The sequence below is a fragment of the Callithrix jacchus genome, chromosome 13 (assembly GCF_049354715.1).
Source record: "Callithrix jacchus isolate 240 chromosome 13, calJac240_pri, whole genome shotgun sequence".
Taxonomy (NCBI): Eukaryota; Metazoa; Chordata; class Mammalia; order Primates; family Cebidae; genus Callithrix; species Callithrix jacchus.
Genome location: NC_133514.1, coordinates 98568721 through 98585146, shown reverse-complemented (window position 1 = coordinate 98585146; position 16426 = coordinate 98568721). Strand labels below are relative to the sequence as shown.

At 37.6% G+C, this 16426-nt stretch overlaps 1 protein-coding gene across 48 annotated transcripts in view; it reads left to right on the top strand.

The window, feature by feature from the left end:
• TCF4 (transcription factor 4) overlaps positions 1-16426 on the top strand; it is a 367193-nt gene that overhangs the window by 174736 nt on the left and 176031 nt on the right. For 42 of the 48 annotated variants that reach the window (XM_035271185.3, XM_035271176.3, XM_035271179.3 and 39 more), the window contains one exon: positions 15228-15292. In XM_035271185.3, coding sequence (XP_035127076.1) covers positions 15228-15292 — 65 coding nt within the window. Of the gene's footprint in view, positions 1-15049; positions 15125-15227; positions 15293-16426 lie in introns of those variants that run through there. The other 6 variants (XM_017963497.4, XM_017963493.4, XM_078348219.1 and 3 more) reach the window with 1 other exon arrangement.

Below are 16426 nucleotides of genomic sequence, written 5' to 3'. Positions count from 1 at the left end.
TACAGAATGCAAATGACCAATTCATACCCCACATACATCTTTTATAATTCAGTAAATCATCTCGTATTTAAAAATAAGGGAGATGCAAATAGAATACTACATTAGATTGTTAACAAATGATAACATTAAGACCGCCAGAAAAAAATCTGTTCATAAGTTTCAACATAAAGCAAAATGACTCATTCTTATAAACAATATATAGGCTCATTGAAACAGTGTTATCTTTAATTAAGGCAGAAGCGGGTGCATTTGAGGGAAATAGTGACCCTCTGGAGAAATAGAGAGTGAAAATAGTTTAGTGAAATGAGTCTCAGCATCTTCTCTTGGAAAAATGCATGCATGTTTCTCTTAATCATTATGAATTTCATGTTTGCAAACCAGTGTGAATACTTAAACGATAATCATTGTTGTTTAGAGTCTACCTATTACTACACACACACACACACACACACACACACACACACACACACACAAATTTGCTCAAGAAAATCATCCTCAGGAAGGAAAGGAGTTGATAAAGTTGCCATTGGAGCAGATGAGTTTGGATATTTCTATCCAGTTTTATGTTTGGATACTTCTACTGAAAACTCTTACTATAGCTACAGTTCTTCCTGAGAATTCTTTGGGAGAAATAAAAACCATTTGTTTTTAATTGAAAAGAATGGTAACATGGTATAGCATAATATTAACTATTTCAGTGATTTTATAAATTTCATCTTTCCCTGCCTTAATGTAATAAATGCATATCTTGATGAAGTACAGATCTTTACATTACATTGTCCCTAACGCAAATATTACTCTAGGTAACTCAGTTTTACTCATCAGACTATCTTAGGGAGCTTATAAAACTTGTCTCTGGGACATGGTATTAGCAGGATGTACAGAGTTTCCTTTTGGTGCCATGCTAGAAGAAGATAAATTCAACAGAATCAGTCCAGTCCATTCATTCGTTTGATAGATAATAAGTAAACCAGGGAAGAAACAGGAATATGTCAGTTCTGACTGTACAGCTAAGATTTTCTTAGACCTCATAGTGAAAACTGGTTTCACTTAATGTTCTATCAGCGTCATTTAAATGCCATAATCTAATGATCACTTTCATTTAAATATCCTAATCTAGTGAGCAGATAGGGCTTACATATTATTTGTCTTTAAGACATTTAAAAACTGTGGCTACAGGTCCTCTTCTTTGAAACTCCATTTGATAAAAATGACCATGTCTACCTTAACCTATAGATTTAAGTGCCCACAATCATGGGATGAGAAAAGGAATTGTGGCGCTTCTTGAAAAATGGTCTCATCAAAGGGATTCCGTTGAAAATATGGGGGACTGCATTTCAACTTTGATAAAAAAAAAAATAAGTAATTCAAAGTAAAGTCTGTAGCCAAACTCCTTAATTGTGATGCATTTGCTGAGTTCCCCTCTTCCATCGTCGGGCCTGCTCTGGTGCCATATGGCCTACCATGGAACATTTAACTTGTCAGATATAATGGATTGTCCTGGAAGCAGATTTTTGCTTTGAGCACTCGGCTCCTTTCTTGCATTTCACTCTCAGCTCCAGGCTGCAGGATGAAGGATTGTGGTGGAAATGCAAAGAAGAGACACACAGTTGATTCCCCTTAAGAGAGTGACCTATATGCCACAAAATTTTACCCACGTAAAGAGGCATTATCCCCGTCACTGGCCTTAGCAGGCTGCATGTCAAAATCATTTAAATTTCCCTGGACTTAACAGATTGTGCAAACAATTCAGAACTGAAAGCTTAGGAATAATGAAACATCGTCATTTTAATTTAGGCAGAAATGGTGTAGCCACATTGGCCAACGGAGGTGTATTATTTATTGTGACCTACATGTAGCATAGGCCACCTGGTTTCTAGATACTGCAAATTAAGTTCTCTGAAGTTTATGAAGAATGCTAAATATATATATATATATATATATATATACTGTGATGGAGATGTTACTTGGTTTTATTGTTTTTGTTAGGTGAATAGAGAGGTGAGGCTGAAATGATCATTTAGGAATCGCTTCTCAGCCTTTTGGCTAAGATCAAGTGAAATGATCTTTTAGGTAGAGGGACAGTGGCAGCTAACTATCCTACGTGCTTTCTAGCTTGAAACTTAGGGGTAGACCCTCCATCCACTCTAACCTATTGAAATTAGAGATTGAATGTGTTGTGGATTATTTCATTTTTATCTGTGAAGGTGAGTAATTAGCCTTTTTTGTTCATTTTAATTTGGTGCTTTAATGAACTATTTTTTTTTTCAATTTGTGCTTTTGTTTCAACAAGCTTGGAATGCAGTAGGAAGAATTTGAGACTGTTGCATTTATAGGGAAACTTCTTTAAAAGAATGCACACCTATATGTGTGTGCACATACATAGCTGTGAGGTACTCTTCCGGTGTAACCTGCTGTAACCCCAAAGCAAATATTGTGTTTTAGAGACACAGAATAGACCATTTACAAGTAATCAATCAAGCACAAATAAGGAACTTGTGTATCTTAATTTATCCATTAAATGGTACATATTAGATTGCTCTAGGGTTGCAAAAGTTAATTAATGGATTTATATAAAACACAAATATACACATGCTAAAAGAGACTTTGCTAAGGGTAATTCAGTATACTCAACAAAACTGTGTTAATTATGTTAGAAATTTAATATTTAATTTACTTCTATAAATTCATGCATTATAAATAAGTCCTCATATAGTTTAGATAGGTCAATAAAAAAGTTGGTCTGGAAACCTGACAGAAGCTCATTTCTGTACAAATCTTTTTAATGAACAACTTTCCATCCAGCAGCTAAGAAATCTCTGTCAAAGTCAGCATTCAATACTAAAGTGTACTTGTCTATATTTCATACTGATCCTGAATTGAGCATGTTAGTTTTATTAATGCCACTAATCGGCTGACTCTACCCCTCCTTCCCCATAGAGATTTGGTGAGACTTAGTACTAAGTAACTTTGGGGAGTGCCTGGCCATAGCCGGCTCTTGTTGGGGCATGTGCGCCCTCTGCTGGCTGCTCAGATAGGAACTGACTGGTGTGTGAGATTTGTACTTTCTTTTACTTTTCAAGGTTGGGTTTTTTTTGTTTTTTGTTTTGTTTCATTTCATTTTTATACAACTGATCAGATTGTTACCCTGATGATAAAGTTGTAGCTTAATACTGAGCATGGCAGTTAATTTGTTTTTATTTGGACATAAAAGTGAGGTTTTCGTTTTGGGTGTGTTTTTGCTAAATAGATAGTCCTGATACCTCAAGTAACATGCGACATATGTAATACTCGAGTTTTTTAGGTGGTTGATTGCAGATCACAATTAACCATATTTTCATTGCTTTCATATTCCCCTTGGCTTGATTATATTTGAGAAGTATTTTTTTAATTATTATACTTTAAGTTCTGGGGTACATGTACAGAACATGCAGATTTGTTACATAGATATACACATGCCATGGTGGTTTGCTCCACCCATCAACCCATCACCTACATTAGGCATTTCTCCTAATGCTGTCCCTCCCCTAGCCCCCATCCCTCCCCACCCCTCCCCACTCCTTGACAGACCCCGGTGTGTGATGGTCCCCTCCCTGTGTCCATGTATTCTCATTGTTCAACTCCCACTTATGAGTGAGAAGAGAAGTATTCTTGTTGGACTAAGTTGGGAATGGAATTTAAAAGGGGATAGATACACTATTGAAATTTTGAAATATGACTACTTGTCTGTAATGGATGTGGTAGATAATCCCTAGTAAAAAAATCCCTGTTATGGTTGGTTGATAGTTTTCTCTTGCTTCGCCAAGGAAAATGAGTATATTTACATTGTAATGCTCTATAAAGGCATTTTTGGTTTCCTTGCAAACCGAATTAAGCTGTGCTCACTGGCAGACATTGTGAATGATAGTTTGAGTAAAATCTTGATTGTTTTGTTTTGCTTTTGTAGTTGTTGTTTATAGAATGTGAGATGTTAAAGGAACAAATCACTGATAGTCTCTTTCCCTCCAGGACACAGGACTAAACTATCCAAGGGCAGTTGCAGAGGAAAAGCGCCAGCCCCTCTGCCATCGCCTGGGTGGAGAGCATCCTTGGGTCCTGGTAGTGAAGGCCAGGGTTCTGTGTAATGAGTGTGTCTTTTAAAAATGGCAACAGCTTTTGTTGACAAGGCTCCATCAAAGTCTTTATAATAAATTTAGTTTCTATAAGTGATTTCTGCGTATCTCTGAAATTAAGTGACTTGATTGAGTCAGTTTGGTATTTGTTGTACAGATAAGGCAGTTTAGATTTTTTACAGTTCTTTTGACTTACATTGCAAATTTCTCTAATTTGTAAGCAGAAGCCATAAAAACTTTCAAATTAACCATGGAGTGATCAGAGAGCTTAGAGCTAGGGAAGAGCAGGGCAGAAATGTCATCTATGTTTTGTTTTGTTTTGTTTTGTGTTTTCTTCCTTCCCTTTTTTTCTCTTTGCAATTTTAGATTCAAAATTTGTTTGGGATATTTATATATTATATAAATTTTTACTGATTAGTGTTATTTCAACATTGTCAAGTAACTAAGAATTGCATTCTAACAAATACTAAGTCCTTATTGCCTCTGTTAGAATGCCATCGTGCCTGAAATCTCACATACGTGTTGCTCCTGTTATCCCTTGTCTTCGGTGAGGTTGTTTCAGGTGTTCTTTCTTGGTGCTTCTCTGTGTTCCCGGTGTAGCCCTTAACTGATGGTTAGCAGTGTGTTACTCCTCGTATTTTAGTCATCTAAACTCTTAACTCCTTGACAATGATGTCGATCGTTGCCTCTCTTTCTGAGTACCATTCAGCACATGGTACTCAGAAAGGACCTAACGAATATTAATTTTCCTATGTCGTTTTTTAGGCTTCATTCACCACTATTCAGATGATAATTTTTTCAGGTTTCAGGATTAAAAATTGCCATCTGTAAACATATTCTATGTAATGCATTTTATTTTTTTGCATACTTTTGATAGGATGAGCTCATTCTTCTGTCTGCTCCTTGTCTGCTTTCTCATTTCTCTCTCTCCTCCCTGCTCATCCTTCCCCCTGCCTCTCCTCTTCCTTCCTGTGCACCCCACCTTCCTATCTTGATTGAGTCATGCTCCTAGATTCAGTCACTGGGAGACGTCTCTGAAACATTGCAGCATGGGACCATCCATCTACCAGCCCTCCCCTTCCTTGAACAATAAGTAGTGCCGCAGGCTGGTTGGTCTCTGGGGAGTGTGGCCCTGCATATCTGGTAGTTTGGTCATTGTTATGGGCCCATTCTCTTGAAGTTGATCTTGAGGAGCCGGCTTGGCTGGAGAACATCATTCTTCTATAAATAGAATGGTTAGCAATCTTCCTACTCTTTGTCTTCCTTGGAATGTGTTTTTGAATTCTGGGCTGTTCCTCCCACTCCCCTCCAGTTTCTCTCAGTAGTGCATGTTTAGGGGATTAGGCCAATTGTATTCAGTGCTAAGGCTAGAGAAATTACCATTTAGTATATTACAGATACATATACAAATGGCAGTTGGATTGTCTTCTGTCTGGGGTTAAAAATGTCACATATGTGTGTGTATGTATATGTACCATACATATCTATCTACCATATGTAACATTGTCATGGTCCCCTGTTCCTTTTATTTTTATATAGTTTTGAGTATCATATCCAATGTGTGTGGTTTAAGAGATGAACATTGTTGTGTATTCTTGTTCGTTGTAAACGTAGCTTGAAAATGAAGGCCATCACCTATGTACCGTGGTTCTAAAATACATAATTTCTCTATATAGACAACTCATTGCCTATGTATACTATACCAAACATAATACTAAACCTTTCCCTCTCATTTCCATCCCACTGTGGCTTATTTATAATTTTATCATTTTTATCTTTTACATTTACTGTTTCTAAGACTCTGGTGGAACATTCAGTTAAATGAGCAGCAAATAATTTATGATTAAAAAGTGATTTATGTGGTGAAATGCGGCGGCTGATTTTCTTAAAATTTGCCAATAAATTCCAAAATATTTAACCAGGCAACAAAGTCTTGCCCAGATGATGTTGTCTCTATTACATTCGGCCAGAAATGTCACCCATCTCTTCCAATGTGAGGGAAAGGACTGGATTCTCTCCCTCACTGTGGACTTGTCTTGCCTCCACAGAACATGGACAGCCAGTGCATGGGTAGAGGAATCCTTTTCAATGAATGAACCAGGTCAGGTTCACTAGAGTGTGATCCTGGACTCTAAAGATGACTTCTACTCCTGAGATAGAAGAGAGATGCTTTCAGAGCAGTGGGCCAGTGGGTCTGATCATGAGGAGCTGCCTTAACAAAACTCCAGGATTCTCATATTTTGGGATACTGTCATTTATTAGGGGAGTCGATTTGGCAATGTAAAATTGATTTCGTTAAAACAACCAGCCTTCATTAGTGGAGATGAGCACACTTAAAGGCCTAGCATGCTGTCAGAAAAACGTTTCTCTAACCCATGCAGTGGACTCTCTGAAATGACCTTGGGGATCAACAATTGCTTGTCTTTAAAAAAAATCTGCTTAAATAGGTTGGTGCTGATAGTAATCTACTTTTTGTTATTCACCATGTTACCTGGTCTCTTGGAGTTTTAGCTAATGTAACCTGTAGAGTGGTGCCTATTACTTAAATTGTTTGCTTATATCCCTGGCTTGTCAGAATAACCAGTGGAATTTTATTTATTAAAAAAAAAAAATCTGGGCACAGTGACTGACACCTGTAATCCTAGCACTTTGGGAGGCTGAGGTAGGTGGATCATTTGAGGTCAGGAGTTCAAGACCAGCCTGACCAAGATGGTGAAATGCCATATCTACTAAAAATACAAAAAATTGGCAGGGTTTGGTAGCATGTGCCTGTAATCCCAGCTACTTAGGAGGCTGAGGTAGGAGAATCACTTGAACCCAGGAGGCGGAGGTTGCTGTGAGTCAAGATCACGTGCCTGGGCAACAGAGTGAGACTGTATCTCAAAAAAGAAAAAAAAAAAAGAGAGAATGCCAGGCTTTACCGAATTCAGGTACCATGGAGAAAAGAACCCAGGAATCTGTTTTTGAGAAAGCTCTTGCTGATGATTCTCCTGATCAGCAAGGTTTCTTAGCCATAATTTGAATTTGAGGAAATTGCTTTTCTCCACACTCGTCAGCTCATTGTGAATCTTCCCTTCTGCCTAAAAATACAGTGAAAATATTTTATTTCTGCTTGCTTTTGACACCTTTAGCATGTATTGCAAGATGAGCTTTTTTCATTTTTATATGAAAAACTATTACGTTCTTTTGAATAAAAAATATGCTTTCAAATGCATATGCTGTTTTGTTTTTCCAAGACCACACAAGTCCTTAATTGCCTTGGCTGTATCCAATTATCATACAGTCAAACTGCAGTAAAAATACAAGATAGGGTAGGCATCACTGTGAAGATATTATTCACATAAAACCAGTGGTAAGTTACTCATTAGAAGTAAGTTGAGTGATTTCAGGGTTGCCCTTAGTCCTTCAGGTCTCTAGGGGACCCTTGTACAAATTGCTGATTCAGAAAATCATTACTTTGGTGGTTCAAGTGGTACTTTAGTGGCCTTAAAGAGTTATTTGACACACCTCCCCAAACAGCTAAGTTATCCCCATGATTATGTTGATTAATTGCACACTCTGTGGAATTAGTGTTATTTTCAATGAAAGATTTTCCTGCATTCGGAAAATCAAGCATAAAACTCATGTGCTTTAATTTGATAATGTGTGTACTTCTCCTAAGCAGGATGCCAAGGGAGGGGCTGATTTTGGCTGTTCTTGTCTGGGCCATGCGGTATCATCTAGGATAGTATTTTTATTCTGCACTGAAAAGGTAGTTTTTGATGGACCGGAGGATGTTCACTCAAAGTGCTTGTCAATTCGTACATTTTCATCCATCAAGGAACTTGAGAACTCTCTGACTTGATGAACTGAGTTTAAATTATTTGGGGAGAGGATTAGGGTAGTGAAAAGGCAATGCTGTTGCTACAGTAGGTAATGATATTAATACATCTGGAAAACCCCAGAGACGGCCTATTGTGAGAAAGAGCCTTGGTCCTGGAACTGGTAACTTCACCCTTAATATCTGTACAGCCTTTATAACTATATGAGCTGGTTACCCTTAATTTTAGTGCCTTCATCTATAAAAACGTGGACTAAAATGTCCATTTAATGAGCTTTTAGTGTGTGTAAAAATAATGTAAGTTAAATTTACATGCTAGATAGTGCTTTACAAATATAAGTGCTTTATGGAGAATTGAATATAGAATCTGAAATTCTTCACTTAGGCAGAGCCCTAAAGTGAAGAGTTTTGGTGGCACCTTAAGATACTATCTGGGATTTCGGTACCCACGCTGTTTTAAAGGCAGCACAGTGCCTACATGAGATGAGGTGAATCTGTGATGAAATGCAGCCAGAACTCAGTTTCCAGAGGATCAGAGCTATAGGCCATTACAGAGTCGTCTATTTTTAGGACTAAAATAACATCAGTGAAAGAGAGGGCTAATGCTGGTTAATGCTAGTCTTTTCCAGAAAAAATGGTTTACTGCCCGGTTTTCATTATCCCTTGATACATATAAGCTATGTGCCTAGTTAGTTACCTTTCCCCCATTTGCCTTTATAGTCTCAGTTTAGGAAGAAGGGGAGGAAGAGGATTTCTTAGGTTGTGGGATGACTAGTTTATTTGCTGGAATGGAGTTGTAATTCTTTTAGCACAAAATTTATTTTACATTTAGATTTTTAAATGACTGTGGATGAAGGCAGAGTTGTCCCCGTATGGTAAGATTCTGTAGGAGAGAACCAGTGCTCTTCTCTGAAATTTTCAAAATCAAAGGAATAATGTCAGCTTCTGCTTTTTTGTAAACCCAGACTGTCACCTGCAAACTGAGATCAGGAGTAGTTAAACTTGATGAGCTAGTGAGAACAATGAAGTTAACCTTTGTGGCCACAGATGACTATGAGAAAGATGAGCCAATAGAAACCACCAAATAAATAGTTAAAATGTTTTCATATCAATTTAAATAAAATAAAAATTTAATTGTCGAACCAACATCATTTATCTGATGGAAAACTACAAATATATTGTAACCCGATATATTCTTAGTGTTAAGCTTTAAATAATAGTACTTCTTAAAGGTCATCAGGAATTGTATTAATGGATACACACACAAAAAGATGGGGACAGGCATGTAAGCTCAAGTCAGTTTAGGAAACATTGTATAAAACTAAATTGAAAACCAAGTACAGTGTCTCATGCCTGTGATCCCAGTTCCTCTGGAGACCAGTGCAGAAGGATCCTTGACCCCAGGAGTTTGAGAGCACCCTGGGCAATATAGTGAGACCCCATCTCATAGAAAACCCTTAATAAAATGTCTTAACTGCAGTACTTCTCAGAGCCTTTAACATGCTAAGATGCAATGTAAATTTGTTGGGGGGGGCAGGAAATAGCTTGCAACAGTTGGTAGATTCTTTTGATTAATCTCCCCTTTAGTTTTTGGAGCCTGTTGTGGGATTACTGTTCTATAAATGACACTGAGTGATGCTGGGTTGTCTTGTATTAGAATTATATTTTTTACTTTTACTTTTCTGTACATCTTAATATAAAGACAAAGTCTTCACATGGAGAATGTGTAGAAATGCAGTTTTCTGCCATGTTTTTGTTAATTAGTTGCTTTGGGTCAATGTAGAGATGGTGGCAGTTTTATTGTTAGATGTTACAGAATCCACGTGTATCATTTGTGCAGCTATAAAGTACCTAGAGACCTTTTAGGTATAAAACACCATGTAAATGTAAATTATCATCGCCTATAAGACACTTTCATTAATTTCTTATCAAATTCATGAGTGTTTTGAGCTCTGGGATTTGAAAGCCTTCAGTGTCAGGCCTCTAGTTTATTTATACTTTTTTTTTTTTCCCCCAGGGTTTAAACACCAGCAGCATAGCATAGTGCTAAGAGCACAGTCTGGGCAAACAAACTACCAGGGTTTAAATACTGGCTCTGTCACTTGCACCTGTGTGGCTGTGGGTGATTTTCTAGATCTCAGTTTCCTCATCTGCAAAATGGCATTTCTATTACCTGCCTTATGAGGTTGTTGTGCAGATTGAATGAATCTTTTATGTAGAGCTCTTTGAGCAGTGCTTAATACGTGATAAGGACACAGCTATTCTTATTTGGACAGGGAAGGAAAAGGCAGGTATGGGAACGATGAAGGACTGTAAATAATAACCTCATGTGTATGTTCAGAACTACTAAAAATTTCAGTCATAGTTTAATGAACTAATTTTTTCTATCTATATATAAAGAAATTCACGAGTAATCAGATGGGATGGGACTGGGGATGGGGGCAGAAATTTATTCTGAGTCAAACATGTTTATGATGAGTTCCCTAGTCTGATGCCAGGGAACAAAAGGCTCATTCTTCAGTTCCCAGAATGAGGATTAACAGTGAAACAGCCTTGCTTGGTATTGTCCTGCAGCATCAGATAATTTTTCATCAAGGCTTTTCACAGGATGATATATTCTCCCATATAGATGCATCTATTTCAGCGATGGGTGAAACACCTACCATTTATATGTAATTTTTGAAGTGGCATTTTACAAATGAAAGGCTACACAGCCAAACAGGATCCTGTTATTATCCTACTGGTCAACCACCAGAGGGATCATATCTGTCAGAGCTTATCTCTAGAAATTATTTTATTGATAAGTTGCTTGTCTGTCTCTAGCTCTTTCCATGTGGCTTAGAACTGTCATGTGTATCCAAGGGCAGTAATCTACCGAAAGTGATCCTTCTTATTTCTATGAGTGGAATGGATTTATGAGATCATTTTTCCCCCTTCATGTGATATTTTCATTGTCACCCAGTTCCCTTACAATAGGATACCATGGATATATTGGAAGAAAAATTGGAAGTCAAATGGCTGATAATATAAGAATATAAAAATATTCAATTTGAAATTCTATAGACATTTGTTAACCATATCACCCCCAAATAAAAAGCAATTTTTCCTCCTCCTTCTTGGGACAGCAAGGTAAAAGATGGTTGAACAGATCAGCAAAAATATTGACTTTTTCTTTTAAATGGAAGTCGCTTGTATTTCCTGCTCATATTAGTTTTTCCGGGGCAGGGGAAGCAAGTGCATCCTTTATCGATTGCCATTTGGTGCCATTTTTAATAATCAAATTTAAATATAGGCTTTAGCAGCGGACGGATTCGATTTGGACAGAACACATGTTGACTTTCTGGACTGTTTGCTCACTGGAGATACTGACTTGTTCTGTAGACGGGGCTGCATGTTGATGTCCTTTGTCTCTGGAAGGATTGATTGACGGATGTTGTGTCTGCTCATTTACAGCATTTTCCTTGTTTAATTTAAAAAATTGTGACACAGTATTACATGTTCCTTTGTATACATCATTTTTGCAGAAGAAAGTTGTTTAGCCAATATGTCTTCTTAGTTTATGAAATGCTCTCTATAGCTTTCATCGAGCCCTTCGTGTTCTCCATTAGGTCATATCATTCATTTCATGCACGGCAAATCGTCACCAGCAGCAAAATTTAACATTTGGTCCTTTTAGGTATAAAAATGAATCAAATGCCTGACAAGATTTGTTTCTGGTATATATTTCAGAACCCCCCCTCCCACCCCAACCCCATCTTTATGGGCATACGACAAATGTTACTAACGGGTACTTTTAGTTTTAAAAATATGGACAACAGTACTCCATGCAGTAAAAGACTTGAGCGATTAATGCTACCCTTATGCCTCTTTTGAGTAGTTTTAGCCATGGGGCTTGGCACTGCCACCATTGTCTTTGTGCCAAAAAATATCCGCAGCGGCTGTCGCATTCTAGTACCGGAGGGTTGTCTCGAAAATTCCGCAGTGAACACGCCGGATTTGTTCATCACTGCTATCTCTTTTAAATATTGGAAAAATAGAATCTTTAGCTCTTTCAAAGCTCTGTTGTGGTTGTGGGGATGGGGGGAGGTGGGTGGTAGAGAATGGAGAAAGGAGGAAAGAGGCTCTCCGCGCCAGCCAGTTGGTATAAGTGACAAAAATCCATTCCTGACATAGAGTAAACACAGATATTTAGGAGCTTTTGTGTTCAGGAGCACACATAGTTACTTAAGGATCCTCCTCAAACATGTTATCAGCACTCTTGAAAATGTTATTATCTGAAACAAATGTTCCAACTGAATTTTAAGCAGAAAATCAACATCAAGACCATAGCTAATTTTTAATGGACAATTTATATAAAAGATAATTTCTTTTCTAGAAACTGAGGTGTCCTTTTAAAATGGCTGCTTTTTATCTTAAAAAAAAAAATAAGATAGGAACTGCGATGTTATGTTTGAGAAGGTGCCTGGGCTTTATCCACAGTCCCTGATTATTTTGCTCCCAAACAGGGGTTTTGACTCTAAGGGCAGATTTATAGTTGAATTTGGGAACAAAAAGATGTAATAAAGTTAAAGGCTTACACCATCAGAATGAAATGTGTTCGCTCATGACCTCTGGAGCGATCTATTTGATGGTAAAAGTGGATGCTACAGATGAAATCTTTACAAGGAGCATAATCCTTAAAAAAAAAAAAAAAAAAAAAAAAAAAGAGTCCACCTCCCAGCCTCCTGCTGGCTGTGCTGCCTCTTTGGTACCTCGCAGACTTCGACAGAGTCCTGGACGGGTGCCCATTGATGTCATGGAAACACTCAAATTACTGAGAATGATTCATGTCTATGCTGGTCTCTTATCCTCCCCCACACAAACAGGAGTAGATTTTTAACCCTGACAACTTGTAATTTGCAGTGGGTTTATTTTTGTATCTGGATAAATATTTTTTAACAAGCAAAATTAAGATTAAGCAGTCTGTATCTGATATGATAGTAAAGAACGCTGGGTTCCATGTAGCCAAGAGTACTTCGGGGACTCTAGCGTGAATTCATATTCTTCTCCTCCCCTCTCCCCCCTCCCTCTTTCCTTTCCTACCCCTTCTCTCTGCATTCTACTCTTCCTCTCTTTCTTTTTCTCCTACTTATTTTGTTTCTCCTTTTAAAATACTTACTGTTTGCACTGCCCTTTTAGCTGTTAAATAATGGAAGGAGTAGCCCAACCTGTATCTATAAGTGAGGCAAATCCTGGCAGAAAAATCTCCCTCCAGTACTGTGTTTTGGAGTTGAGTTGGAAAATAATGCTGGGTGGTGAAATTCTACAGGGGATGCTTCAGGAATTCCTTCTAGAGAAAAAAATAGATGGTTTTTCTTCTTTAAACAGTATTTTACGTTTCAATTTTTTAGAAATTACCGAAACAGGACACTAGATGGTCAGTCTCTTCGGAAGTCAGAGCAAATTCCACTTTTTCCATCTTTCTGTCTTTCTACCTGCCTCCTCACCTGCCTAGCTTCCTGCCTTCCTATCTACCCGTTAAACAAGTGAATATTACGTCAAAGTAAGGGATGTAATGGTGATACTGAAGCATTCTTAGGTGCAAGAGCTTAAGGAAGGAGATGTGTCCTTTGATAGCTCATAAAGGTCGAGCATCTTCTGTTTGTAATATTTATAGAGAGAGGTTAAAGGGTATAAGTAGCTTAAATCTGACATACACAGATGAGTAAATATATCTGTGTGACCATTCACACTGCTGATATAGTATAAATGTATCTTTTCTTCAATGTAAAATCCTCCTACAATGGAAGTTATTCTTTTAGATCTTCTAAGACTGACAGTCTATGAAGACAGTCTATTTCAGTTTCACTGAAATTGAAACTGATATGGGCATTGATTTTATACTTTGCACTGACCACTAGACCAGAAATGGGGGTGGAGGTGTTTTTCCCAACTTTAAGGTTCATTAAATTGGGTAGAAAAGTTAATGATGGGAAACAGGGGGTTAATTTTAAGACTTGGGCTTGGCTTTCTTTGAAAACCATCATCCATTTTATATATGTAGTGACTTAGATACAGGGTACCCTTTGACCAGGTAGAAAATTTATCGATATAAATGTATGAAAGATACACTCTTTGTGTGGTGTCAGGAAGGCATACTGTAATAACATTGCCATTGCCACTGACCTAAAAGATAAAAAGACTCCTGTTACTTTTAGCATTTGTGTTCAGTTGAGAGGGGAAAACTTGGGGGTTGTAAACTTCAGAAAGAAATCGATTCAGCCTCTCAAAATACAAGTTGAGGGTTTTCCCACTGGAAAAAAGAATATAGTGTAGTCCTATGTATCACGTATAATTACTGTAAAGTAATCCAGACTTGAGTGGGGTGGGGTCTTGGGCACCTGCCTGCCTCTTTTAGCCCCTTTTAATGTTCTGGTATGGACAGATTTCCTCAATGATTCTCCACATGTCATTTCTGGACTCTGCTGCTTAGATCTCTTGTGATGTGATTTCATTATCTTCCCTAATGATTAATGGGACTAAACTTTAAAAGAAACAAATGAACACCCTTGATTTTATTCTTACATGTGGCCAATAGCATTGAAGGGTCTACATATCTCTGTAGAGCAGTCTACAGATGAAGATCGGGTTATCAGAATTGGAACAAGACATTCACATTCCATGACCCCTTGTCCTGTGGGTCTCTTGGTGGATTCTGAACCTGGGTTCACAGTAGGCAATTTTTCAAAAGCCCCGTTTCCCAAATGTAAATTCCATCATCATCTTGATCATGATGGGATTCACTCCTGGGAAAGGGAGTTTTTAAAAAAGAGAGAGACTCAGAATTTTGAATAGTTTCTTTGCTAAATTCACCATCTGGAGAGCCTGTGATTGATTAGTTTTGGCCTCACCATTAAGTGTCAATATAATCAATGGGAATTACTAGACTAGGGTCATTACATAGATAATTCGCCTGCTGTGTAAATAAAAATGAAATTGTTTAAATTTTGTGCAAGAGAAAAGTGAAAATAAGGAGTGACAATTTGTTTGTTAGAGAAAGAGGAGGCCATTGGAATGACAGTTTTTGGAAGTGTGGAGCAGTTTGGCTAAGAATAGGAATGAAGGATATTTTTTTTTCAGTTTATCATAGCCAGAGTGAGGAAGTGCTATTCCCTCTCTTGCTTGCATACATTGCCAGTAGTGCCTACTTTACGTATGTAAACATCGGGGAAGAGCAGTAGATGTCTGTTACCTGGAGAAGATTTTTTTTTGAAGGAAAAACATAATTTACACGTTTTTGTCATTTCTCTTGGCAGGTAAAACAGAAAGGGGCTCATACTCATCTTATGGGAGAGAATCGAACTTACAGGGTTGCCACCAGGTAAGTGAGAATCTCTGTTGCGGAGGGTTCAGAGGATTAACCTGGGAAATCACTTTGTTTTCTAAATTAGATGATGCATTTTAAACTGTGACACTAAAGATGCACTGGCAAGTCAGATGATGGCTCTCTCTTTAAGTAATGAAATAACCCAGAGCTTAGAACTAATAAACACCTCATCTTTAGATCGCTGCTGGATCAGAACTACATTCCTGGGCTTGTTTTTATTTTTTAATCCATCAGCCGGTACCAGTGGCACTGTTTGCAAACCAGCAATGTCGGTAAAAGTGGTTCTATCAAAAGAGTTTATTTACAATTAAGAACTTAGGAATTTCTTACGCAGGAAAGACTTCGCGGAGTCATGTGTCAGACCCTGGGTTTCGGGTGGCTATCGCCCTAAATTATAGTTTTCATAGGGGCTGTATGATGTTGTGTGAAAACAGGGTTGGATTGAGGGATAAAAATGTCTGTGAAAATATGATTTGTTGTCCCTTTTTGTTTCTGAATTGTTTTTGGCTGGAAGTCAAGGCCAGCAGGCTAACAGCAAAGCCGTCTCAAGGGAAGCATGCGTGAGCTAGAAAAATAAGAGTACTTTAATTAAATAATAAAATGCCAGGGTAATACAAAGGTGTAGCATGTGTGTTTGTGTCTCTGGGCACTCTGCATTTGTATACTTTAAACTCTCCAGAGAAAGCCCATTTCTAAAAATACTATCAATAGCTAAAAGTGTGAGCTTTGTTTCAAGACAATTGAGTTTTTATAGATACTTTTCTTTTCAGTTCAGTATCGGTATTAATCATGTATTTAAAATCTTTTTTTAAATGTATACTTCCTTTTTATAAGTGCATTGGTTTCTTACTTTGGAAAACTCTTGATGGAATTTAATAATCCTCTTTAATATTCAAAGCTCTCTTCTGTTTTTATTATTCACCCAAACAGAATGTACTTAAAAAAAAATGCTGGAAAGGGGATGCTTACTCTCTTGAACTCTCACTCTCTCATGTTCTTTATGGGAGGAAAATCTATTTTGATTTTTTTTAAACAACCTGTTTCATATACCTCTGAAAAATGTAAGCAAAGTTTTGTTTCTGTAATTAAATCGAGCCTATGAGGAAACTTTCCTTTACGTATCAGACA